Source organism: Oncorhynchus tshawytscha, linkage group LG25 (assembly GCF_018296145.1).
Source record: "Oncorhynchus tshawytscha isolate Ot180627B linkage group LG25, Otsh_v2.0, whole genome shotgun sequence".
Lineage (NCBI taxonomy): Eukaryota > Metazoa > Chordata > Actinopteri > Salmoniformes > Salmonidae > Oncorhynchus > Oncorhynchus tshawytscha.
In genome coordinates, this window is record NC_056453.1 from 2246658 (window position 1) to 2260356 (window position 13699).

General features: G+C 41.6%; 1 protein-coding gene across 5 annotated transcripts in view; it reads left to right on the forward strand.

Moving 5' to 3' along the window:
• The window catches only part of tdrd1 (tudor domain containing 1), a 91120-nt gene that overhangs the window by 60341 nt on the left and 17080 nt on the right, over positions 1-13699 (forward strand). For all 5 annotated transcript variants that reach the window (XM_042305962.1, XM_042305963.1, XM_024400130.2 and 2 more), the window contains 4 exons: positions 7301-7435; positions 10123-10230; positions 10417-10587; positions 12100-12516. In XM_042305962.1, the coding sequence (XP_042161896.1) occupies positions 7301-7435; positions 10123-10230; positions 10417-10587; positions 12100-12516 (831 nt within the window). The remainder of the gene's footprint in view (positions 1-7300; positions 7436-10122; positions 10231-10416; positions 10588-12099; positions 12517-13699) is intronic.

Below are 13699 nucleotides of genomic sequence, written 5' to 3' on the forward strand. Positions count from 1 at the left end.
TGATCATCCCTAAAGCCAACACCTCATTTGGCTGCCTTTCGTTCCAGTTCTCTGCTGCCTGTGACTGGAACGAATTGCAAAAATCGCTGAAGTTGGAGACTTTTATCTCCCTCACCAACTTCAAACATCTGCTGTCTGAGCAGTCAACTGATCGCTGCAGCTGTACATAGTCTATTGGTAAATAGCCCACCCATTTTTACCTACCTCATCCCCATACTGTTTTTATTTATTTACTTTTCTGCTCTTTTGCACACCAATATCTCTACCTGTACATGACCATCTGATCATTTATCACTCCAGTGTTATTAATCTGCAAAATTGTAATTATTCGCCTACCTCCTCATGCCTTTTGCACACAATGTAGATAGACTCCCCTTTTTTCTACTGTGTTATTGACTTGTTAATTGTTTACTCCATGTGTAACTCTGTGTTGTCTGTTCACACTGCTATGCTTTATCTTGGCCAGGTCGCAGTTGCAAATGAGAACTTGTTCTCAACTAGCCTACCTGGTTAAATAAAGGTGAAATAAAAAAAAATAAAAAACAGACGTAGCTGCTATGTCCTGCCAATGCACGGAAAACCCAGCAAGCTCTATATTATCTGCGTCTTCGTTCAACCACGACTCTGAAACGTAAGATATTACGGTTTTAATGTCCCTTTGATAGGATAGTCTTAATCGTAGATCGTCAAGTTTATTTTCCAATGATTGCACGTTGGCCAATAGTACTGATGGTAGTTTACACACTCGCCTCCGAATTCTCACGAAGCACCCTGACCTACGCCCCCGTTTTCTCCTTTACTTCTTGCGAATGACAGGGATTTGAGCCCTGTCTTGAGAAGGCGCTATATTCTGAGCGTCGGACTCATTAAAGAAAAAATCTTTGTCCAGTTCAAGGTGAGTAATTGCTGTTCTGATGTCCAGAAGCTCTTTTTGGCCATAATAGACGGTAGCAGCAACATCATGTACAAAATTAGTTTAAAAATTCGAAAAATAAACAAAATAGCACATTTTGTTAGGAGCCCGTAAAAAGGCAGCCACCCATCCGGCTCCGTTCCTCCACACATTTACATAAGTATTCAGACGATTAACCCTGTTTCTCCCATTCTTCTCTGCAGATCCCCTCAAGCTCTGTCAGGTTGGATGGGGAGTGTCGCTGCACAGCTTTTTTCAGGTCTCTCCAGAGATGTTCAATCGGATTCAAGTCAGGGCTATGGCTGGGCCACTCAAGGACATAAAGAGACTTGTCCCGAAGCCACTCCTGCATTGTCTTCTGTGCTTTGGGTCTTTGTCGTGTTGGAAGGTGACAGGAATCAGGAGGGTAGAGTTATTGTTAGATTTGCCAAATGGAGGGTTAAGGATAGTTTTGTATCTCTGTGGAGTAAAGGTGATCTAGAGTTTTTTTCGCCTCTAGTTGCACAGGTAACATGCTGGTAGCATTGAGGTAAGACTCATTTCAGTATCCCTGCATAAAAATCACCGGCCACTAGGAGCGCCGCCTCTGAATGAGCCTTTTCTTGTTTGCATATGGCTCTATACAGCTTGTTGAGTGTTGTCTTAATGCCAGCATCGGTTTGTAAATAGTAAGGTCTATTGCTAAACATAAGGTATTTGAATTCGGGCGAGCAGAACCTTGACTTCCTTATTAGAGGTTGCGCACCTGCTGTTAATTTCTCTGGGATATGTGGGATGCTAGCGTCCCACCTCGACAACAGCCAGTGAAATTGCAGGGCGCCAAATTCAAAACAACAGAAATTCCATAATTAAAATTCCTCAAACATACAAGTATTTTACACCATTTTAAAGATAAACTTCTTGTAAATCCAGCCACAGTGTCCGATTTCAAATCGGCTTTACGGCATTTTCCAGCCAAGGAGAGCCCTCACAAAAGTCAAAAATAGCGATTTAAATTAATCACTAACCGTTGATCTTCATCTGATGGCACTCCCAGGACTTCATGTTACACAATAAATGTGTTTTGTTCGATAAAGTTAATCTTTATGTCCAAAAACCTCATTTGAAATTGGCGCGTTATGTTCAGAAATGCAATGTCTCAAACAAATATCCGGTGAAAGTGCAGTGAGCCACATGAATTTACAGAAATACTCATCATAAACATTGACCTAAGATACAAGTGTTATACATATGATTAAAGATAAACTTCTCCTTAATGCAACCACTGTGTCAGATTTCAAAAAGGCGGTAAAAGCACACCATGCTATTATGTTAGGGCAGCGCCTAGCCACAAGACCATTCAGCCATTTTCCAACCAAGGAGAGGTGTCACAAAAGTCAGAAATAGCGTTCAAATTAATCACTTACCTTTTGATGTTCATCTGATGGCACTCCCAGGTCTCAATGTTGGACGATAAAGTTCATCTTTATGTCCAAATACCTCCTTTTTGTTTGCGTGTTTAGTCCAGTAATCCAAATGCAAAGGCTCGGGCAATAAGTCCAGACAGTCAAAAAGGTTCCATTACAGTTTGTAGAAACATGTCAAACGATGTATAAAATCAATCTTTAGGATGTTTTTATCATAAATCTTCGATAATATTCCAACTGGACAATTCCTTTGTCATTAGAAATGAAAGGGAACAGACCTCGCGCTCACGGCCGTGCGCGATCAACAACTCAAGGCTTTCAGCCAGACCACTGGTTGAAACAGCTCTTATTCGCTCCCCTTTCACAGTAGAAGCCTGAAACAACATTCTAAAGACTGTTGACATCTAGTGGAAGCCGTAGGAAGTGCAATCTGACCTTGCGCGTCACATGATGGCTCCCAGAGTGATTCTCGCGTAAAATACAGAGGTAGCCATTATTCCAATCGGTTCTACTGAAAAGCCAATTGTCCCGGTTGATATATTATTGAATAGATATTTGAAAAACACCTTGAGGATTGATTATAAACACCGTTTGCCATGTTTCTGTCGATATTATGGAGCTAATTTTGAATATTTGGGCGTTTTCGTGACTGCAATTTCCGGGCGCTTTCTCAGCCAAACGTGATGAACAAACGGAGCTATTTCGCCTACAAAACTAATATTTTGGGAGAAAAGGAACATTGGCTATCTAACTGGGAGTCTCGTGAGTGAAAACATCCGAAGCTCATCAAATGTAAACGATTTAATTTGATTGCTTTTCTGATTTCTGTGACCAAGTTACCTGCTGCTAGCTGGACAAAATGCTATGCTAGGCTATCGATAAACTTACACAAATGCTTGTCTAGCTTTGGCTGTAAAGCATATTTTGAAAATCTGAGATGACAGGGTGATTAACAAAAGGCTAAGCTGTGTCTCAATATATTTCACTTGTGATTTTCATGAATAGGAATATTTTCTAGGAATATTTATGTCCGTTGCGTTATGCCAATTAGTGTCAGTCGATGATTACGCTCCCGGACCCAGGATGGGGAGTTAGAGGTTAAATTCTTTTCACGTCCGGATGAAAAGCCTGCTCAATAGGGATGCATTGGAACGCAGAGCTTTCAAAAGATGAGTCACTTCCGGATTTGATTTTTCTCAGGCTTTCGCCTGCAATATCAGTTCTGTTGTAGTTTTGGAAACTTTAGAATGTTTTCTATCCTAAGCTGTCAATTTTATATATATATATATATATATATATATATATATATATATATATATATATATATATATATATATATATATATATATATATATATATATATATCTAGCATCTTGTCCTGACAAAATATCCCGTTTACTACGGGAACGTTATTTTTCCAAAAATGTCACAAAAGGTTAAACAAGTTATTCTTTCTACCCCAAAGAAGTGTTTTTTCCATTTCACTTCACCAATTTGGACTATTTTGTGTATGTCCATGACATGAAATCCAATAAAAATCCATTTCAATTACAGTTTGTAACTCAACAAAATAGGAAAAACGCAAAGGGGGATTAATTATTTTGCAAGGCACTGTATGTGGCCTACCACTTCGACAGACGTTTGGCCATGTGTATGTACAGAATTTCATGCTTCTCGGTCTCAGCTTGTGGAGTGTAATAACTTCTTAGGGTTGCAATCCTGTTAACGGGATCGATATGACAACAGCCAGTGAAAGTGCAGGGCGCCAAATTCAAAACAACAGAAATCTCGTAATTACAATTTCATCAAACATACATGTATTTTATACCATTTTAAAGATAATCTTGTTGTTAATCCCACCACAGTGTCCGATTTCATATAGGCTTTACAGCGAAAGCACCACCAACGATTATGTTAGGTCAGAGCCAAGCCACAGAAAAATTCAGCATTTTTCCAGCCAAAGAGAAGTCACAAAAAGCACAAATAGAGATAAAATGAATCACTAACCTTTGATGATCTTCATCAGGTGACACTCATAGGACTTCATGATACACAATACATGTACAGTGGGGCAAAAAAGTATTTAGTCAGCCACCAATTGTGCAAGTTCTACCACTTAAAAAGATGAGGCCTGTAATTTTCATCATAGGTACACTTCAACTATGACAGACAAAATGAGAAAGAAAAATCCAGAAAATCACATTGTAGGGTTTTTAATTTATTTGCAAATGATGGTGGAAAAAAACTTTTGTTATTGACCAAATACTTAATCTCGATACTTTGTTATATACCCTTTGTTGGCAATGACAAAGGTCAAACGTTTTCTGTTAGTCTTCACAAGGTTTTCACACACTGTTGCTGGTATTTTGGCCCATTCTTCCATGCAGATCTCCTCTAGAGCAGTGATTGTTTTGGGGCTGTTGCTGGGCAACACGGACTTTCAACTCCCTCCAAAGATTTTCTATGGGGTTGAGATCTGGAGACTGGCTAGGCCACTCCAGGACCTTGAAATGCTTCTTATGAAGCCACTCCTTCGTTGCCTGGGCGGTGTGTTTGGGATCATTGGCATGCTGAAAGACCCAGCCATGTTTCATCTTCAATGCCCTTGCTGATGGAAGGAGGTTTTCACTCAAAATCTCACGATACATGGCCCCATTCATTCTTTCCTTTACATGGATCAGTCGTCCTGGTCCCTTTGCAGAAAAACAGTCCCACAGTCCCATGATGTTTCCACCCCCATGCTTCACAGTAGGTATGGTGTTCTTTGGATGCAACTCAGCATTCTTTGTCCTCCAACCACGACGAGTTGAGTTTTTACCAAAAAGTTATATTTTGGTTTCATATGACCATATGACATTCTCCCAATCTTCTTCTGGATATTCCAAATGCTCTCTAGCAAACTTCAGACGGGCCTGGACATGTACTGGCTTAAGCAGGAGGACACGTCTGGCACTGCAGGATTTGAGTCCCTGGCGGCGTAGTGTGTTACTGATGGTAGGCTTTGTTACTTTGGTCCCAGCTCTCTGCAGGTCATTCACTAGGTCCCCCCGTGTGGTTCTGGGATTTTTGCTCACCGTTCTTGTGATCATTTTGACCCCACGGGGTGAGATCTTGCATGGAGCCCCAGATCGAGGGAGATTATCAGTGATCTTGTATGTCTTCCATTTCCTAATAATTGCTCCCACAGTTGATTTCTTCAAACCAAGCTGCTTACCTATTGCAGATTCAGTCTTCCCAGCCTGGTGCAGGTCTACAATTGTGTTTCTGGTGTCCTTTGACAGCTCTTTGGTCTTGGCCATAGTGGAGTTTGGAGTGTGACTGTTTGAGGTTGTGGACAGGTGTCTTTTATACTGATAACAAGTTCAAACGGGTGCCATTAATACAGGTAACGAGTGGAGACAGAGGAGCCTCTTAAAGAAGTTGTTACAGGTCTGTGAGAGCCAGAAATCTTGCTTGTTTATAGGTGACCAAATACTTATTTTCCACCATCATTTGCAAATAATTTGCAAATAAATTCATTAAAAATCCTACAATGTGATTTTCTGGATTTTTCCCCCTCATTTTGTCTGTCATAGTTGAAGTGTACCTATGATGAAAATTACAGGCCTTATCTTTTTAAGTGGGAGAACTTGCACAATTGGTGGCTGACTAAATATTTTTTTGCCTCACTGTTTGATAAAGTTCATTTTTATATTAAAAAAAATCTCAGAATACATTGGCGCGTTACGTTCACTAGTTCCAAAAACATCCGGTGATATTGCAGAGAGCCACATCATTTTACAGAAATACTCATTATAAATGTCGATAGATACAATTGTTAGACATGGAAATATAGATATACCTCTCCTTAATGCAACCGCTGTGTCAGATTTAAAAACAACTTTACGGAAAAAACAAACCAGGCAATAATCTGAGACGGTGCTCAGAAAATAAAGAAAAAATTATCCACCATGTTGGAGTCAACATTATAAATGATCCCTTACCTCTGATCTTCATCAGAATGCACTCCCTGTTCCACATTAAATGTTTGATTTAGTTCGATAATGTCCATTTATTTATGTCCAAGTAGCTACTTTTGTTAAGGCGTTTAGTACACAAATCCAAACGCTCGTGCAGGTCCTGCCGAACTTCGGACGAAAACTTCGCTCCAACTTGATTTTAGGCCTACATCAGCATCACCTAAGGAGAACCCTGATTGTACGTTGAAACGTGTATAAATTTCTCGTTGTGCCCCTAAGTCTATAGCCTACCATTCCTACATTTACATTTGATTATTAATTTAGCAGACGCTTTTATCCAGAGCGATTTACACGAGTAATTAGGGTTAAATGCCTTGCTCAAGAACACATTGGCAGATTTTTTTTTCACCTAGTTGGCTCGGGGATTGGAGCTAGCGACCTTTCAGTTACTGGCCCAACGTTCTTAACTGCAGTCTTTTGCTGACATCATTATTGGGCTAAAAAAAGTGCATTTACATGTTTGTTTCCACATGTGTGGGAACTGAACACGCGTTGTTGTGGGAGCCGTGGGCTTTACCGCCGCGCTGAAGAGGTACTCGTAGAGATTCTTTAAAGTTGCCTGGTCTAAGAAGGGACCCTTCCAGTTAGATACTGTTGCTATCAGCCAGGTCAAGCTGAGTGAAATTCTGATGAATGTATGGCTCCCATTTGAGAAAGCAAATACTGATACCTGCTGCATGTCCCTGCACATTATGTATGAAACAAGAATGTGATACGCTTTGCTACAACAAACCGGTTGGCTGGACAGGCTATAGATTGCATAGTGTGTCAATAGTTTGGCATGAAGGTTATGCTGTTGAAAAGGCCATTGATCAAAGCTAGGTGAACTTTGCTAGTTTTGAAGCGTGTCCACAATGATGACGGTGATATCTTGCATTTGTATACTGTTTTTCTCAAAATTAGGGGCCTTTTAGTTGTATGGGAGTATCTCACCCTTGCTATTCCATTTCTTTGTCTCGCAGTGGCCAAGCCTGCTGTAGGAGAGAAGCTACAGTGGACATGTGCTGAGCTTCCTACTGAGGGCCAGATGGTGGCACTGGTGGTCAGTGTGATGGAGAATCCTGGAGAGTTCTACTGCTACAAATATAACCAAGAAGGTACAGGCATTCTAAACATCTCACAGTAGGAGTGAGATTTTACTAGATTAGAATTAGGGAGCGTAGGTCTCCCGAGTGGCGCACTGGTCTAAGGCAGTGCTAGCTATGTAAGCCAGAAACCATACATGCTGAGGCTGCATTTATTGTAGCTGGGGATTTTAACAAAGCTAATCTGAGAACAAGGCTTCCTAAATTACGCTTTCTCCTACTTTCACTACTACCTGAGCCACTGCCTGTTCACCCCCAAATCATCCAGAAGGTTAGGTCAGTACAGGTATGTCAAAGCTGGGACCGAAGAGGCTGAAGATATTTTTCAATCCCAAGGCCGTCAGACTGTTAAACAGCCATCACTAACAGTGGCTTATTAATTTTATTTTATTTTACCAGGCAAGTCAGTTAAGAACAAATTCTTATTTTCAATGACTTTTCAATGATTAATCTTTACATCCTACATTACTCATCTCGTGTTTATATTCTGTACTCTATACCATCTACTGCATCTTGTCTATGCTGCACGGCCATGGCCCATCCATATATTTATATGTACATATTCTTATACATCCCTTTACATTTGTGTATAAGGTAGTCGTGTGAATTTGTTAGATTACTTGTTAGATAATACTGCACTGTCGGAACTAGAAGCACAAGAATTTCGCTGCAATCGCATTATCTGCTAACCATGTGTATGTGACAAATACAATTTGATTTGATAGCTGTGTCACTGGAGATTCTTGGATCGAGTTCAGGCTCTGTCGCAGCCAGCCGCGACCGGAAGACCCATGGGGCGGCGCACGATTGGCCCAGGGTTTGGCCGGCATTGATGTCCTTGTCCCAATAGCAACTCTTGTGGCAGGCCAGGCGCAGTGCACGCTGACACTGTTGCCAGATGCAGTGTTTCCACCCACACATTGGTGTGGCTGGCTTCTGTGCTAAGTGGGCATTATGTCAAGAAGCAGTGCGGCTTGGTTGGGTTGTGTTTCGGAGGACGCGCAGCGCTCAACAGTCGCCTCTTCCGAGTCCGTATGGGAGTTGCAGCAATGAGACAAGACTGTAACTACCAATTGGATACCAAGTAATGGAGTAAAAGGGGTACAAAATAAAAGACGCTGTGGGAGCCTCACCTCAGAATGCATTTCCAATGACATATTGTTTCTTAAGTGATGATATGTTGAGTTAAAACTTTGCTTCTATACCACTACATACAATTGCAGTGTACACTGAACATAAGTATAAAAGCAACATGTGAAGTGTTGGTCACAAGCTTTTCATGACCTGAAGTAAAAGATTCCTGACATGTTCTATATGTACAAAAAGCTTACTTCTCTCAAATGTTGTGCACAAATGTGTTTACATCCCTGTTAGTGAGCATTTCTCCTTTGCCAAGATAATCCATCTACCTGACAGGTGTGGCATATCGATAAGCTGATTAAACAGCATGGTCATTCATTGCACAGGTGCACCTTGTGCTGTGGACAACAAAAGGCCACCCTAAAATGTGCAGTTTGGTCACAACACAATGCCAAAGATGTCTCAAGTTTTGAGGGCGTGTGCATTTGGCATGCTGTCTGCAGGAATGTCCACCAGAGCTGTTGCCAGATCGAATGTTCATTTCTCTACCATGAGCTGCCTCCAATGTCGTTTTAGAGAATTTGGCAGTACCACCAACCGGCCTCACAACCGCAGACCATGTGTAACCACGCCGGATGTGTAGGACCTGGACTGGCTTCATCTGCGCTATAGTCTGAGACCAGCCACCAGGACAGCAGATTAAACTCTGGATTTGCGCAAAGAATTTGAAGAATTTCTGTGCAAATGGTCTCAGGGAAGCTCATCTGCTTGCTCGTCATCCTCACCAGGGTCTTGACTTCAGTTCGGCGTCGTAACTGACTTCAGTGGGAAATGCTCTCCTTCGATGACTACTGGTACGGTGGAGAAGTGTGCTCTTCACGGATGTATCACGGTTTCAACTATACCGGGCAGATGGCAGACGCTGTGTATGGCTTTGTGTGGGCGAGTGGTTTGCTGATTTCAACAATGCGAGTAGTGCCCATGGTTTCGGTGGTGTTACGGTATGGGATGGCATAAGCTACGGACAACGGATACAATTGCATTTTATCGATGGCAATTTAACTGCACAGAGATGCCGTGACGAGGCACATTGTCGTGCCATTTGTCCGCAGCCATCACCTCATGTTTCAGCATGATAATGCACAATCCCATGCCGCAAGGATCTGTACACACTTTCCCAGTTCTTCCATGGCCTGCAATAGTCACCACACGTTACCCATTGAGCATGTTGGGATGCTCTTGATAGATGTGTACGACCGCTTGGCAATATCCAGAAACTTTGCACAGCCATTGAAGAGGAGTGGGACCACAGGCCACAATCAATAGCACTGCATCAGGCAAATGGTGGTCACACCAGATACTGACTGGTTTTCTGATCTACGCCCCTACCTTTTTTTTATTTTTTAAGTTATGTGACCAACAGATGCAAATCTGTATTTCCGGTCGTGAATCCATGTATTAGGGCCTACTGAATTTATTTAAATTGACTGATTTCCCTATAGTTGAATGTTAGACACGGTTAAATATGGTACACATTATATTCACCTTTTTAATGTGTTACATTCCCTGTTTTCACTGTAATTGACTTTGCTTCATCAGCGATATCTGTTTGTTGTAAGACCTGCAGGTTCTAGCGGAGCTGGGGGCTGAGCTGAAGCGGCACTGTGAGGCAGACATCACCCCTTTCACCCCTAGTGTGGGTGAGCCCTGCTGCGCTCTGTTCTCTGGTAAGAACAAACTACGAGATTTATCGAACGCCACTCGAACTGAATATCTATCATACTATATGGGGTAGTAAAAATATCACCAAGGACTCAAAGGCCCGCTCTCTTACTCCCACTGGTGCAGTGAATGTAGTCGGAAACTGTATATTATGGTTAATTAATACTGGTGTGTGTGCTCTCCCTCCACAGGTGATGGGGCATGGTACCGTGGTATGGTGCAGGGTGTGTGGGCTGGCAGTAAAGCCCGGGTGTATTTTGTGGACTATGGCAACACCAGTGATGTCGAACCAGCCCACCTCAGAGCGATCACACCCGAGCTCCTCAAACACCACTTCCTGGCTATCCGCTGCTGGCTAGCAGGTGTGTGTGACGGTTAAAGTAGTAACTTTTCTACATTGTCAAACTTTACAGGTTTTTTATGTAATAAGTTATTACATTATCCGGTGGTTGTAATGTTATCAGGTGATTAACAACTTTTTTGATGAATGTTTTTATGCATTACTACTTTCAATTTGATGCATATACTGCTAGTTACAAACTCATGCACATCTTCCCGGAATACTTCTATATAAACACACTCGCAAGCACACATTGAAATGTGCACAATCATACACACACACCCAAAAGTAACTGAATGCTCATAAATAGAAACTCACAAGCGCACACTGAAACCGGTCTAGTGGAAAGAGATTTTCAAAATACCACTATAACACTTCTTTACTTGGCCGTTGTACAACTGGAGCTTGTCTTTGTGATGTCACAGTACCCAAACCCTGACACGCCAGACCCACAACAGGCTCTGTATCATGATGACTAACCTTGCTTGAGAGCTAGTTTTGAATCCAGTCTGTGCCCGGATGGGTGTCCGCTAGGAGGGGGTGGTCAAAGGTTTGAACCTCACCTGCATGTTGAGGAACCTTGTTTTACACTCCCCTGAGATAAAGATGACTTCTTGAAACCATTTTGTGCTTGTACCTTGCTCGAGAGCACAACGGCAGGAGATTAAATCTAGAATTAGATAGGGTTGCCGATTCACATCCACCAGATTTTTCTCATGAGACCCAGGATTCAAAGGCCTGCCCCTCGAACCTCAAGGCTACGTGTGCCGCCCCATAGCAAGGTAACAAGAGACACAGGTTTGACTGCTCTGAGAGATGACAACGCAGATGGACCCTATTGGTTACAACCCCCACATAGAGCAGATGTGATTTGGCACAAACGGAGTAATTCATAAACATAGCTTTTGCTATGTTATTAGCTACATGTTCAGTTAAAGATAATGTTATTCATCAAGTTGTTACTCCCATGATAACGTAACAAAAACCTGTGGTAGCGTAACTTATAATGTAAAGTGAAAGGTTATTACATTATCTCATGTTTTATTACGTTATCCGGTAAGTTATAACACTAACCGGTGTTATACATTAACCATTACGGTGTGTGTGAATGAATTACATTTGAATTAATGTCAAATCTCCAGTTGGCAGCCCATAACTTACTGACTTAATTGACACTAACAACCATTACAATGATTTACAGTGATACTAAAGTGATCATTATTACTGTTCTGCGCAGTGCGGACCATGTCAATTATTAAAGTTATCCAAGCAATAATAACAACTAGAGCAGTAAAAAAAGTTAATACAGTGAAGTAAATACAGAACATTTTTAACCCGGTCTTGCACAAAGAGAAGATTGTATGTACATGTTTGTGTATTTGCAGGATTTTGGGGATTTTGTTCATGATATCCTCATTCATGTAATTGTTTTCAAACCTGCTCATACGAATATGGTGAGAAACTGTTGCAAATGTCAATGTGGAAAAACATAGCAAGTCTTGACTATAAAATAGTCTTCCCCCAATCCCTGTAGGTGTTGAGCCTCTGAGCCCCCAGTGGAGTGCTGAGTCTATAGTCCGCTTCCAGGCCCTGTGTGTGGGCCAGCAGCTCCATGCACGTGTCCTCTTCATCACAGAGCGAGGCTACGGACTTCAACTGGACAGCAGTGGTCAAAACGTGGCCACCACACTGCTCTCAGAACAGCTGGCCAAAGCCCCTGGACAGAGCCAGGCCCATGCTAAATCCATTCCCACTGTCCCTAAAATCCCCCAGCAGAAGCCTGCCATTCAGAGAGACACCACCACTAGTGTGGGACCACCCAAACCCGCAGCCGCCAATGAAAATGAGCCGCCCACTGAGAAGCAGGTCAAGAAAAACAATCAGAGCAAGGCTAGTGCTCGGCAGCCGGCAAAAGTGTCCATCCCATTTGGATCCGATGGAACTGCATCTGGTGAGTTAGATTTACTGTATTTTCGGTATCAAGAATAGACTAACCATGTTTCCATCCAACCATTTTTAAACAAGTCAAGTACCTGTCGGATAAAAAAAACTCATGATGAGCCTGATGGAAATAGCAAATTGTCGGTGGACTTTCTTAAATGTTGACAAAACTAAATCTTCATCATTTGATTGAAAATGTGTCGACAAGTAGATGGAAACCTAGCTTGTGTAATAAAATAACTTTTTTGGACAACAGCACAAGATTGGCTGCAATGTCACAGTTCATCTGTCTGTCCATGTCTTGCCTTCAGATCAAACAATTCTCCATTTTATTTCAGCATGAGCTTACATGACAGTGCTGAACCAATTAATTCAGTCATTGCCAGTGCCACACACTTTTACAAGAACAAATTATGTTTATCAAATATCTCCTGTTTGTCTTTACTCGTGCCATCATACAATATTTGTTGCTAATAAATTCAAGCGCAACTTAGAAATATCAACTTGAATTCCAACACGCCTGCCATCAATACAAGTAAATCATGATTCAGTAAATGTTTTTTGATAAGGAGTAATTTATAATTTTTCCTGAAACATTGGTAAGGTTATGGCAAAATAAGTATGTACAGTGCCTTCACAAAGTATTCAGACCCCTAGACTTTTCCCACATTTTAAGTTGCAGCTGTATTCTAAAATTGATTAAAATATTTTTTCCCTCATCAAACCACACACAATAAATACCCTATAATGACAAGACGAAAACAGGTTTTTAGACATTTTTGCAAAAAAAACAAGTTACCTTATTTGCATAATATTCAGCGGGTTTGCTATGTGACTTGAAATTGAGCTCAGGTGCATCCTGTTTCCATTGATCATCCTTGGTGTTTCTACAACTTAACTGGAGTCCACCTGTGGTAAATTCAATAGATTTGGACGTAATTTGGAAAGGCACACACCTGTCTATATAAGGTCCCACAGTTGACAGTGCATGTCAGCAAAAACCAAGCCATGAGGTCAAAGGAATTATCTGTTGAGCTCTGAGACAGGATTGTGTCGAGGCACAGATCTGGGGAAAAGTACAAACATTTCTGCTACATTGAAGGTCCCCAAGAACGCAGTGGCCTCCATCATTCTTAAATTGAAGATGTTTCAAACCACCAAGACAATTCCTAGAGCTGGACGCCCAGCCAAAC